The 14,708-nt window shown below is 37.6% G+C and overlaps 1 protein-coding gene across 1 annotated transcript in view; it reads right to left on the bottom strand.

Moving 5' to 3' along the window:
• Positions 1-102: 102 nt before the first annotated feature.
• The window catches only part of ext2 (exostosin glycosyltransferase 2), a 33,881-nt gene continuing 19,275 nt past the window's right edge, over positions 103-14,708 (bottom strand). Inside the window, exons 9-15 of the mRNA XM_043244972.1 lie at positions 14,158-14,289; positions 9,015-9,204; positions 5,990-6,156; positions 4,334-4,477; positions 4,040-4,168; positions 1,902-1,984; positions 103-1,109 (exon numbers count right to left, since the gene is read on the bottom strand). Of these exons, the coding sequence (XP_043100907.1) occupies positions 971-1,109; positions 1,902-1,984; positions 4,040-4,168; positions 4,334-4,477; positions 5,990-6,156; positions 9,015-9,204; positions 14,158-14,289 (984 nt within the window). The 3' untranslated portion in view covers positions 103-970. The remainder of the gene's footprint in view (positions 1,110-1,901; positions 1,985-4,039; positions 4,169-4,333; positions 4,478-5,989; positions 6,157-9,014; positions 9,205-14,157; positions 14,290-14,708) is intronic.

Raw genomic sequence — 14,708 nt, 5'->3', positions numbered from 1 at the left:
CAAATACCACACTTGCATTGTGACATACTTAAAAAAAAAAAAAAAAACCATGTACACAGAGATAACTTTCACAGTCAAATGACCAAAATGCACATCTCTAAATTAAGTATTTCTTTTTCCACACTCTGTTTATTACATATAATACATCTTATGTAAAAAACAAACAACAAAACAATTCAAAGAAATGGAGATATCAAAAAGAAATGTGACTAGAATTCATTGAGTATGAATGAGTTCTTTGCAATTTCATGGTATTTAACCATACTGTTATCAGCTGTACAATATATAACTCTGCAAATAGTGTCTTTTAATATCTAGTAATACCCAAAATACACTTTAATCAGGCAGACATAAGAGCTGAACTAAATAGGGAACATTTATATAAAATACTTTTTTCCAGTAACATTCAAAAAGTCAGCAACTGAATATAAAATGAAATGTCAAACTGATATAACTCAAACTGTAGTATTAAAAATCACTAATTGTGACTGTGCAAAACAATATCTCATGTACAACTAATGGCCCCAACTCAACATCTGAGATATCCAGTTCAAATTATGCTACAATTTGTTCAGCGTGATGCATATCTTTAAAATAAAAAACAAGTTAAACTACAAATGTAAAATTACATTAATATATATTTGCCACTGTTTACCAGTGGGCTGCGATTCATCTGTATGCATTTACTTTTCCTCACATGGATATAGCGTCAGCCACAAGAAAGGTTCAAGAGCAAGCCAAGCTCTGACCTCTCCTCGTCAGACTCGATGTACTGTCCCATTTCAGCAACCATCTTCAAGAGTGAAAACATGATAATAAGTTATACAGTGCATCGTTTCCCATTACACCATAAGTGGAACAGCACTCCTTAAAGTCTTTAGGTCAGAAACGGAACGAAAAAAAGAGAAATCCTGGAGTGCCCAAGGCCTGTTTGAAAGATAAAAATGGTGGGAAACAGTTGTGATTGGTGTCACAGACTACCAATGTTGGGGAAACTTTTCAGTTTCTCTGGGAAGTCGTCTTTATAGAGTACAGGATCAGCACGGTGCTCGACAACCTTCAGAGGCATGGTGCCAAACACAGAAGCGAACTTGTTTATGCACTCAGACCTGGAAAGAAAAAAAAGAAAGTCACTGAAAGAGTGGAGGAAAAAGGGAAACATGGATCATGGATCTGAAGCCAATGTCGGAAAATTGGTCTTCCAAAAAATGTCTGTTCATGGTACAACGTAACTAGAATTTTACAGAAGCATCAGAATGATGAGGTACAAGCACAATGTAAAAAACAGGCTTCAGACATTTTCAAAACGCCTGGCATTCCCAGGACCCTACACTTACGACAAGAAATGTATCAAGAGAGAAGCACAACCAGGGGCAGGAACCCCTTCATCAATCTAAACAAGTGTGACCCCTGGAAGGGTTCAGCAGTCAGCGGAGTCCCTGATTGGCTGCTACCACTCTGTATTCACATCAAGGTCAAACACTCTCTCGCAAGCTGCTTCGACTGCTTTAATTCCTCAAACACAGCTTGGAAGTATGAAACCAATCATCAAGACTGATTATGCTTCAGCGGATGAGGAAACGGTTGTGATTTTCAAGGAAAATCAATTCAAGCCTTTCTGATGCATGCTTCGCCTGGTTCATACTTGAATTGAAACACAGGATGAATTAATGATTTGTGGTGAACCTCTGACAGAGAGGAAAGTCACAGTTCTTTGAGAAGGAACGTTCTTCGTAAGGTCCAGTGAATCTAAATGTTTGATCTGAGAGCACAGAAAAGTATATCCTGTACTGTGCTACAATGAGCCAATTGTTGGTTAAACCCACAATGTGTTTCAGATGCCAAAAATGCTGCCAAAGTCCCCTCTGCCCAACTAAAGGGAATCCCTGTTTATACTGTACCTCTCCACCATGTGCGTCTGGTCTAAGGACAACCCGTCAATCGCTGTGCACTCCGGGCATTTGAATTTCTTCCGAGGAGTAACCTAGAGAAAGAGAAAAACAAATATGATGCATTTGATCGTTGTAACTCAGAAGTCACAATTAACTTCTCAAAGTCTTCAGTTCTCAACCTGTCAGTTCTATCCAGTTTTGTCCCAAAGTCGTTCCTATAAAAATACTGTATCATGACATTGTCAAACATGTTTTTAGTTTGACCAAACTTTAGTCAAGGCAGAGATACAATATTGTACTTCTGGTGATTCTTCAACCTTACCCAGTGTTCTAATTAATCAGCTTCTTGGAGTTTTGAATATGGTGACATCTAAAACATTCTGAGAGTTGGTTCCCAAGGAGTTGAAAACATACTCCTAAAAGGGTACACTGGTATAAAAGGTATATTCTTGTTTTTTTTTTATTTTTATAATATAAAAAAAATGAATAAACATCTGAAATTATATTGAAATATACATGAGAGAAGAGTAGCTTGTACTTCAACTGCCCTATCAACTACATGAAGACCTCAAATAAATACATACTTAAATACACTAAAATACTTATACAGGATATAGCTAAATTTAATACAGTTAAATGTATGGACAGTAAAACAAAAACAATGCATTTTATTTGCTATTGTCTGACTTTCCTTGTTTGACTTTCTATTATTTTAGGAATTGTTAGAATGCAGACTTTTTTTTTATTTAGTGCATAAAACTCAACATGTGATTAATGTTTTCTTAACTAAAAAATAAAACTGTCTGACCTATATGCATCAGTGTCTCCCAATTTCATGCTGAGAAATCATGAAACACTCCTCGCATTAAAAACAACAGAATTTGACGCAGCATTGATAAGGTTGTTTAATAATGAGCTGGGGCTGCAATGATGGGCTTCTGTGAAGTGTGTGTATGCGTGTGTTTGGGAGCTGAGTGGGAGGAGATGACTTGATGACAGGTCATATAAGTCAGATGTAATGAGAGAGCCGTCCGTGCCCATGTCCTTGCTAAACAAGCGTATCTGCCGAGCTCATTAGACAAATGATGTACGACCCCTCTGCCCCATCCCTCCCTCAACAACACACACACACACACACTTGACTGACACTCTCCACAGTGGGAGCTTGGGGTTGGGGCACTAGGAGGTGTGGGTGACGTGGGGATGTGGAGGAGAGAGGGGAGAAGGTTCATAGAGTAACTGACTGCAGAATGAATGTGCCCCGGTGAGCTTAGAAAAACAGAGCACGCAGGAGAGAGGCAGACAGTGACATCCAGATAACAGAGGTTAAGGCCAGGACTTTACAGGCCGAACAGCACCTGGACAGAGTCACTGTAGACTATAGACTGTAGGGGTTTGAGGAGAAAGGCGAAAGCTGATCAGAGACAGAACTCCAGAGAACACTGTCAGAGCACCCACATTCTTTGAGGAAATGCCCACACTGAATTTCAAGGGATAAAACTTTTTGTTTCCCGCATCTTCATTTCATGATCTATTTGTCAACCTGTCTGATTATTTAAAATGAAAGCTTACAAATATGCTTGCAATGTTTCCCGCACTACTTTTTCATGATGGCATTAGACTGTTATCAAATCCCAGGTGCTACAGCAAAAAAGTAATAGATTTCAGTTGTTGAGCTTGCAGTTTTAAATAAATGTGCTGGGATTTGGTTTCCTCATTTTAAAAAATGAGTTATACTACAGTTCAAAAGTTTGGGATCAGTAATATTTGTTTTTATATGGAATTACTACTTTTACTCAAGCAAGGACACATTTAATTGCTAAGATGAAAATAATGACATTCTATTTCAAAAACATGCTGTTAAACATACAGTTTTCAAAGAATCTAGAGAAAAAAAACGTAACACAGATTTATATTAGGGAATATATCTAGGAAACGATGTAACAAAACATTAAAGTTTTGGCTTTTGATATTAGTTTCCATTAATTATTTGGGTAGACTAGACATGGTTTTGTGTACTCTTATTTCAGAGAAGTTAAATCTGGTTTTCAATTTGATTTCTGAACCAGAATTACAGAACCAAAACACACAGGGACCATTAGAACATAATTGTGCATGTCTTATTTGTTGTGTTATGGTTGTGTTACCTTTATTGGAGCTTTGCCAGTGATGTTGGCCACAAGGAAATTCATGGCAATATCTTCACAGTTCATATGAGCATCCACCCAGTTCTTAATGTCTCCAGGCATTTTATACGTGTAGAGATAGTTGAAGTACTAAAAGAAACATAAACCATTTTGGTGTAAAGAATGACCTTAATTGAGCTTTTTGAATATAAATGATGACATCTCTGAAAGACACCATAAAAGGAGGACAGGGACATGACAAGATTTTGGCAGAAGTATCTTAGAAGTAAAGTCTGTAAAGGATTTGTGCTGTACCTTATGATAGAACGCAGCTCCAGTCAAGACCATTGACACTTCATTAGTCCACTCAGATTCATATTTCCACTTGCCCATTTCGTGGTCCCATAAGTGGAGGCGTCCGGGATATCCGACCAGCCTATCTGGAAACTCACGCCATACCTACACACAGACACACAAATCATATCTGAGACATAATATAAACCCATCACAGAATCTAAGACCATAAAGGATCAGTCAACAATTAGAATCATTTTAGATAATACTGACTTCAGAGGATGGTAAACCTTGATTATCTAAGGTTAAATCAATGAAGTTTAGGTCTAACGGTTTGTTAATCCCGATAAACGACAGGCAGGCCTAAAGAATATGATGTAGAAGTTGCATGTCATACCAGAGTAGCAAAAGCAGCTAGTGTTTTAGCCATGCAGCCATGTCTAAAGCTGTCTTCCATTTCATACAATTATCCATAAATTACACTTCATTCTCTCAATAGTGTATAAATGCCTGCAGGTGAGTTGAAGGCAAGACTGTAGCCATGGAAAGCATATTGCTTGTCCTGTCATCCTTCATATACGAAAAAAAACTAAATTATAAATATATTAAAAAGAATTGAGACATCAACCACAAGGAATGCTTTGAGATGCCGAACAAAGATTTAGGCAATAGAGGATGGATCAAAAATCCTGTGCTGCATCTAAACTCCACTTTAAGTAGAAGTGACCCAAAGAGGTACAGGGATCACGGTTCTGCTCTAACATCATTGTGCATGTGGGGAAGGCAATTAATCCCTAGTTGCTCCAGATACAATCCCTGGAAATACTGTGAACTACTTCAATCAGGTCCATTAAACTATAAGATAACTAAAAAGGTGCTCATCCAGTGCGATAATCTGAAGGTCACATGCAGACTAAGACTACCATTTCAGACCAGCAGTTGTCCGTTTTGCTCCTACACAAATCAAACTTAGGAAGGAAAATAACCAGGTTCCAGCATCAAAAAGAAAGCATCAAATGCTCGAAAAACAAGCTCTAAGTATACAGGGCAATGTATTCATTTCTCCCTGAATGAAGTAAAAGCTGAATCTAAAATCATAAACTAGTTGTCCTAAATTATAATTAGTGCATCCAAAATAAAAGTATACCAAATTTCAAAAGGATTTTAATGCTTACAAAGGTCTTAACTGTATAATCAAATATACAGTAAAACAAAATATTTTTTTTGCAGTTTTTTAAATTATAACGTAAATAACTGCCTTTTTTTCCCAGAGAGAGAGCTAATTTACAGCTGCTTGGCTGACCTATGACTCAACGTATGATGCAAGTTGCATCATACCTTGAGTCATAGGTCAGCCAAGAAGCCGGAACTATTGCTTTAATATTTGTGGAAACTGTGATACGTATTTTTTGTCAGGTTTCCCTGATAAACAGAAATCATTTGAACTAAAAACACCATTTACTTAAAATGCAAATCGTTTAACTGTCACTTTTAATCATTTCTGTGCAACCCTATTGGGAAAAAAAGTATTAATTTCTTTCATTAAAAAAAGAAAAAGAAAATCATACTGACCAGCATATGTGCTGTTAGAGGACTGGTTTTCAACTATTCAAGACCTAATTCAGAAGTACAGGCTGACTCCAAGCTACACATACAAGGAATCAGTGCATTTGCTACCTCATATCCAAACTGCAGCTCATCTGAGGTCAACATGATGATGTCATCATCAATGGCTAGGACAGCTTCTGTTTCGATCTCATCAAACGGGAAGAAGCGATTGCTGAGCTTGTTTTCTTTGGTGCGCAACACTTTAAGAGGTACTGCAACTTTGGGCCAGAGCGACTCTGTTACAGAGAGAAGGAGAAAAAGAAAACAGTGAGCTAATAATAATACACTGTCAGTTTCAGAGAAGATGAAAAACTATGAGAGATGGCAGCAACTGTGGAAAAGAGAGCGTGGGTGGATAAATCTAAACACATCACTGAGTAAAAGCACATATGAATCTGACCACACTTACATTCTTCTCAGGGCAGAAGAGACAACGCTCTTTATTTTCAGTTGCATAAGAGCTTGGGAGGGAGTTCAGAGCACGCAGAAGACAGATGGCACACAGAGTGTCACCTCATAAAACTGACGAGAGAAAGTCTACTGGAACTCAAACACAGAGACCCTAAGACTAGAGGAGTCAGCAATTATACTGCTACCCCAAAGCTGGGGTATAGACCCTGGAAATCTCAGGAGATCTGGAATGAGCTCATCTCCGTTAGGTTGACGCTATTCAGCCTACAGTGCACTTCCACAAGAAAAAAGAAAAGAGTATTTCCTAACTCCCGGAAAACCTCCCTGGCCTCAGACAAAGGCGGAAAGAAGAGCCAGATCTTCACATGCAAGTAAGCTGATACTGTCACCACATCCGAGCCTGACATGGAGGATTCAACAAAAACTGAAACAAATGCAGACAAGATGGACTACTAAAACAAGTAACATTTTAACAGCTAAAACTAACTGGCATAATCCAGAGCACCACAATGCACAAACCTAGACATTAACACATCATAAATACGCACCATAAGAACTAGCTGGAACCTCGACTGCGTCAAACAACTTGTGCGAAAGATTTTTAATGGCCTGTAATCACTTCCTTGCCCTGTATTGAAATTTTACTTGGGCTGTACTTTATGAAGGAACATTTTAAAAGAGCTTTAGCAAATTATATCCCCTGTGACACCACCATATAAAAGCTCTCCTCCCCTCCAAGTATTAAGCCCATTGAGAAACTCGCTAAATGCAGTCCTATTGTCAGAAGTCGCCAGCACCTCATTAAAATGACAAACAGTCAAGACTTGGGCAGCTAAAGCTGTTCGAAATAAACAAACATAATCAGCGATGGAAAAGGGTGTGGAGGAAATCCATCCTCATCAGGGCCTGAGCCCCAGGTTGACCCGTGAACAGACCTTATTAATTCTAATGGGTCACAAAAGCTTGAGCCTGGCTTCACTGACGCCTCTAATCAAAGGCAACAGTGAATCATTAGTCTACTTCAAAGTATTTCCCTTCATAATGGCATTACTCAAATCTATGGAGAGGATATATTTAATTCCCTATTCCGCCTTTTTTCCAAGGGACTTCATAAACAGACGCATACCTAATCGCCTTGTTAAGCAGTATTATTAGAGGCAGAGCCACAATAAATAACTACTAATATCAGCTTATTTTGACATGTCTAATGGGCCATAAATTTGACCACAGCTGTACAAAAGGGAGACCGTTATGGAAAAGATCCTTTTGGTTTGACAATAAAGTTTAAGGGTGGACGTCTGGTGAAAACAGGCCATGTATCACAATGAATTAAAATACACTTAATTCGACTAGTCAGGAGTAATAGGACGCACAGATATTAACAGTCCATAGACAGTCGAATGAGAAAAGCCACATTTTTGCCATCTCCTCACACGCATCTATATGCCAGGGGTACTTACAAACAGTTGGGTTCTCACTCATATCTGAAGATAAACCAGAGCGGTTTGGCCACAGACCAAGGCACATCATGCTTTCAATTCTCCAACCTCAAGAGGAACATGATTTGGCTACTCGCTGGCTTATCATTCATCTGTTCCATATCAGGGGTTTCATGTCTTTTGTGAAAGCCGCACAACTGCATTTCATACGAGTGTCACATTTTCATTCTTTAATAACTGAAGCTGTCAGAACAACAGTGTTGATTTAGTCACAATCTCTTTTCAAATTCAACAATTTGCTACCCAAACAAAACACATTTAGTCAAATTTAAAACGATTTATCCTGACAGAAAATGGCAATGATATTGAAGTTCTGGCAGATGTCCATAAACATTCTGTATCAATAATTATCTTCGTGCTATGGCCAGTTACTTATAAAGTTTCTATATTTCATTCTTCTTACAAAATAATTAAAATAGAAATAATACAACAATCTAAAAGCAGTCAATTTAGGCATGTATCTACAGAAAACATTTAATAGTGCTAGGCTGGTGTTTTAAACAATATGCACAATTAAACAAAATATCAGCTGATACCCACCCACACTTAAAAGTACATATACATTATACATATACGTTATATATATATATATATATATATATATATATATATATATATATATATATATATATATATATATATATATATATATATATATATATATATATATATATATATATATATATATATATATATATATATATATATATATATATATATATATATATATATATATATATATATATATATATATATATATATATACATATATACATATATATATATATATATATATATATATATATATATATATATATATATATATAAAATAAAACACAAAACAAAATCCAAGTTAACAGTTAAAATGACATGTGTCAAGTAAACACTTTTAAAATGACATGTGCCTATAGACCACAAAAGCAGTCATAAGAACAATATTTGGCTAAGATATAAGTACTTGAAAATCTGGTATCTGAGGGTGCAAAAAAAAAAAAAAATTAAATACTGAGAAAATGATTTGTCGTTTAAATTACATTCTTAATTCATATTACTAATCAGAAATTAAGTTCTGATATATTTACAGTAAGAAATTTCCAAAATATATTCATTGAACATGATCTTTAATTAATATCCTAAAAGTACAGAAAGTAAAGAATATAACAATCCAAAAATGTGACACTTACCTTCAGGGGGGATCTTGTTCTGATTGTTCCACACCACCAGTAGTTTGGCCAAGCTAGGCACCTTGGAGATCTCAGTGATGACCCTAAAGAGACTTTCGATTCGATCATAGGTCAAGACCACAGCCGTGAATCCTGGTGAACGTGGCGGTATGAGAGGAAGAAAAAGTGGACTGTTCACACTTGTCCATTTCTGTTGAAATAAAGAAACAAAATCAATTTATCAATCAATCAATTAATAAATCAGTGGGAAACTCAATTTACTGTACCTGTTGTCTTATAATTACAACAAACGCAAAGACTTTCCATGACTTATTTAATGACATGAAGTGCAGTAAGATAAGCAGCAGCCTCAGCCAAAACATGGCTTTATTTGGAAACACGCATGGACTATAAAATTGAAAGATTACTGAGAATGCTAATAACCAGCAGTGGTGGGTAGGTGATTAAAAGTGGCATGGAATGTCGAGTGCACAACCAACAAAGTTTAGAGCAGAGTTAAACAGCTGGAGCAGCATGCCATGACCTTTCATTGTGCCAAAAATTCACCTAAACCTTGTCCTTCAGATAAAAATAAAAAGCCAAGATCTCATTCTCTATAACCTAGAGAACTGCTATCAGAAACTACCCAATAAAGCATCTCTATCATGACAGTCCGTTAAAATGTGTATTGCAGTTTAACCAACTGAAGGCTTTGTGTGCATAGGTGCTACATTCCTTGCTGTAGTCTAAATTTCAAAAAGTGGATAGATTAAGAGAGAATGTTTTCCTTAGCTGACCTGAGTGAAATCTGGCAGAGAGTAGAAGACAACAATGCAAAGATCTTATACACTATGGTCAGATATTAAGAGCTAAATGAAATACTTCCTTGCTTCAGGCTCTTCGCCGTTCCATGGCATCCGTCCATCCTTTTCCTGTTAACTGTTATGTATCTGAATTTGATTAGAATGTTAAACTTCCTGGTGTTCCTCTTGAAATAAAATGCTAACATATGGTATCCACTGAAGCTTGGTCAAAACATCAACAGCTCTTAATATTTCCCTTCCTACAAAATAAGTATAGAAACTGAGAACTTAATTCCAGTGTCATTTGTTATGACCATTAGGTCTAGCCTTCACCAATCAGTATGCTTAATGTGATCAAGAGACCATTATCATCAGCTCTTAATATTACTGATGATCTCGATCCACACAGCTCCAAAATAGAGATCTCCACTACAACACAATATGTCCGAACCATCCAATCCTCACTTTATAATATTCAGAATTATTTCTGGACATACTCAAGCTTTGAGCTGTGAAATAGTTAAATATCAGATCTAAACTCTTTCTCTTGGGTATAGAACTGTATATTGGCTCATATTACTATTTTAAACCAAATTCTCCTTTAGTTTTATAGAACTTTGGAAGGAGCATATAGAATACTTTACTTGTGGTTACTAATCCATTAGACCACCATCAAAGATTAATGTAAAGTGATACACTCATTAATGAGCGCAATTCCGATTCTTATTTGGATCTCTTTTGTTGCTATTTATCCAAAACTGCTTTGCAGAGAGTGGAATTTTATGATTGCACTGCAATGAACTCTGGTACAGCAGGGGTGCAGATGAGTCCTGGCAGGACCAGGGTGAAGCAGGGGTGCTGGGACGCTATCGGCGTCAGTGGCTGTCTCCTGCCAGTGTGGGGCTTGGCTCATCTTCCTGGCCCGCTTTAAAACAGCCTGTAAACTCCCAAAGATGCACAGACTAGAGCCCAGATCAAGTGACACTGTAAAGTAAATACTGCGAGTGCTTAAAGGGCCTCTGATGCGGTCATGAAGACTGCTGTTTATTGGCCTGAAGGATAAGAATTGAACGCAGACTGAGTACTCAGACTTTCTTTACCGTTTATGTTCTCTTCTATTTTGTCAGTAGAGAAGAGACAAAGTGAAAAGTGACAAACGGCTAGGTGCAACTCCAATGAAAGAAAAGAAGAAAGTGCACTTCATTTTTTAGTTTGAAGACTAATTTAAAGAGTTGGTTTGAATAGATTTGGTATGATAGATTATTTGAATCTGGTGTACAGATCCTAAGCTCAGTAGCCAAAGCCAATTCCATTTTCATTTCAAAAAAGAAAGAAAGAAAGAGAAAAAAACATCAAATCTCTAATTTTGTCCATGTAAAATTCTCACTATTGTTGTGAGGCCTTCATTTAAATTGTCCTCATAACAGCACTAATAACACTTCCTTTAATCAAGGAACTAAAAAGGCCTCACAAAAAGAGACCCCCAAGAAGAAATGCTATGTAGCCGATAGTCTACAGCAAGGCTGTTGGCCCGTAACACTCTCCTATTCAGCAGCTGCTGAAGGTGCCCGCAAATAGAGAGCCGTGGTTAACCAGCTCCCTCGCAGCGTCCGCCATGGTCTGTCACCATGGACACAGCCGTCTTTCGAACAACATCAGTCAACCATCCTGCTAATAAAAAACAAACTTTATATGCCAATGGAAATTTCTTTGAGGTGCCTGACACGGACACCAAAAGCAGAAGGGGAAATAATTAAAGTACCACTGTGACATGTAAGTGGTAAGATGAATAAAGAAGAACACTGGGGTGTGGTTCATATAAGCTCAGTCTGAGTGCTCTGATCTAATTGGGCAGGCTCCAGTGCGGTTCGGCACATGTCGAGATTTTGTGATTTGTTAAAGTAAATAAGCAGGAAAACAAGACTAATTTTGTATTCCATCAGCCAAGGCCAGAATATTTGCTCGCGGTTAGTCGGTGTTCACCTGCTATTTGGAACAAGCCGTAAATGACCAGGTTCTCAACTTTTGGCTTGTTTCTATGAATGCAGATTTGCTCAAACCAAAGCCAACCACACTTTCCGAGGTCTGAAATACGACGCCAAGAAGTGCCATATAAACCTCTTCATTTATACTTCAAAATGAATCATACAAAGAGAGATTTCACCACCTAAAGACAAGACTGTTTTTATCATCTCTGATGCGAAAGTGTGTGGGTTGGGTACAATTACTCAAGAAGAGCTTGTTACTGGGCACCAATATTCTTTTGTCACACGTGAAAAGAAGAGGTTACAGGCGGCTCGAGTGATGGTGAGGGATTGCAGGCCGTTTCATGTGGGCCGAGGGGGTTTGGTGAGTCTTGCAGCTGGGATCATACTAGTACAGCTTTGGGATTAGTCGAAAATGGAACCCAGATGAAAGCATGGATGCCTGTTCAATTGCAAAGGCTCAGTGCGCAGAACATTTACCTCTAGATTCTCATTGAAGCTGATGGGCAGCGATTGCTAACATCACAGAGACTAGTCTAAAATAAGAGCTGCATTCTAAGTGGCAGCGGCTTCCTGTAGATTTGAACTGTTGGGACCAGGCACAGGTCACGTTGCTTTAGTTTCATCCTTCAAACGGATGAAAAGTGCCTGCCTTCTTTCCAATTCCAGAAAGAAATAGGATTGGAAACGTATACAACACTGGAAAACAAAAGGCACACGCAGTACGTTTACAAATCACACATCTGAAGTATTAGATTATTGTCTTCAGCTCTATTAAGCTTCAGCATTTAAAAATCTGACTAAGTATTTTAAAAACGAGCGATGTTAGATAATAAATGTATGATGCAACATTAAGCATTCGTTTGGTAAGTAGAAGCTGAACACAAGTTCCCTCAAAAGTCAAGCACAAAAAGCTGCCTGTCCCGACAACGTCTCCTAAGGCAGAGCTGGAGAAATGTGCTTTCAATTATGTCCCGGTGGATATAGGGAGGCAGAACAAGAAATGCACTCGATTTATGTACTGCTCGGATTCTGCTCAGCGTGTTTTTACTGAACATTCAGAAAGTATTTAATATTTCCCGTAACATTAGCAGTCAAACAGAGACAGGACTATTAGCCTCTTGGGGGTCTGGATCCTTCCATTTGATCTGAATGATGCTGAGAACCGGTGAAGAACAACAACAACGAACAAAACCCCTAATGAACTCCACGCTTCTGCCTTTTCTGGTCTAAGCTTTGACTGTGCACAAAATCAGATTAGTCAGTTTTCAGCACACAATATGAGCTGGGATCTGTGCTCAAATTAGGACCGACTTACAGACAGAAGAGTGTGCTTTATGTGATTCTGGAGCATTGTGAAGCAATGTTTTCTTTACAAAGCTGTCTGCTGCCACTGCTTAGTGACGCCATATAAAATAACATAGAGCTGAAAAGAATTTAAAAAAAATGAAAAGTCCAGTTCTTTAATTTTTTTTAATGGCACAAGCTTACTTCAGTTAAGTTGTCTATAGGCAGTATCTTTCATTCAACATTCCATTTAGGCCTTAAATCTAATTTTCTGCACTGAATGTTTTAACACGTCACAAGAGTCAGTGCTTATAGCAAGAAGAACATTTAAATTTGATCCAAAAGTCAGATTTAATGGTGATTTTACACCTAACTGTGATTAAAAGTCTATTCAGTCTACTTAATGTTTGCCATTAAAACAAAATTCCTTACCGATGAAAAATCTATATTAGACATTGATTATCAGAGTGCTAAAAAAATTAATTAATAACTGTTAATTAATTAATCACATTATTCTCCAAGAAACAAAACTTGTGGGTAGTTTGGAGAAACCAAATTTGGTCCCACTTTATGGTAGGTGGCCTTACTATACATAATTACATTGACATTAATCATTTGGTACAAAATATATATACTGCATGTAACTGCATTTGAATATAATTTCTGTAATTACATGTATAATTTCACTGTTGACTCATCCCTTAAACTTTAAACCACCCTTAAATTTCCCCATACATCCAAACATGTCCCTAACCATACCCGTATACCACCTTAATAGCAGCAAAAGTGTTTTGCAATACAATATAAAAATGGATTTTCATGCGTATCTCATCAGTAAAGCTATTTTTCAGATGGAGGACATTTAATACACAGTGCCGTAGTTCATAGACAAGCTACGCAATTAATGCTCATAATTGCAGGTGGATCACCTACTAGTAGCCCTAGTACATTGTACTTATTTTCTGATGCTGGTATATAGCAGTTATGGACATCTAATATAAAGTGGAACCCTAAATTTACACTTAGAAAAAGCATTATTTGTTTAAAAAAAACAACAACAACAACTTACGTAAGTTAAAAGCTACTTACAACTACAGGAGGATTGTTCCACTCTTCGTAGGTACGAGCTGCATAGGGGTAGATGCGATCGTTAATGATCTGAAGAGTAGTCATGCCAATAGCCTTCATGGAGCTGAAGTACGCCTCCCAGAACCATCGGGCCTAGGGAAGAGTAAATTGCATGGCATTCAAATATATGTAGTAAGAGCAGCAAAGCACAGCCACACTGATAAACAGAAATATATAAACACACAAAAACCATGTGAAAGATACAATCCAAAGGCATAAGATAAGGCCTCTCACATCCCTTTACTCCCACCATCCTGCTCGTGCCTTTATGACCCCGACACACTTTCAAAGGCAAAACAGCCCATTAAAGACTGGTGACATGACTGCAGGGACCATTCCAGACGGTTATGAGCCCTTTAGACTATCAGTCTTTTAACTTTTCCACTCAAGTGACACTGAGACTGCAGCTAAAGTTTAAGGTCAGAGGTCAGGTCATTTTACTCCACACCAGCACGGGGGCATGCTGCAATGTAATCACACTTTCGCCCTGTTACTTGAATGCTACTATAATG

This window comes from Puntigrus tetrazona, chromosome 7 (assembly GCF_018831695.1).
Source record: "Puntigrus tetrazona isolate hp1 chromosome 7, ASM1883169v1, whole genome shotgun sequence".
NCBI classification, from domain to species: domain Eukaryota; kingdom Metazoa; phylum Chordata; class Actinopteri; order Cypriniformes; family Cyprinidae; genus Puntigrus; species Puntigrus tetrazona.
Note: the sequence above shows the minus strand (reverse complement) of the source record. Positions and strands in the feature narration are given on the sequence as shown.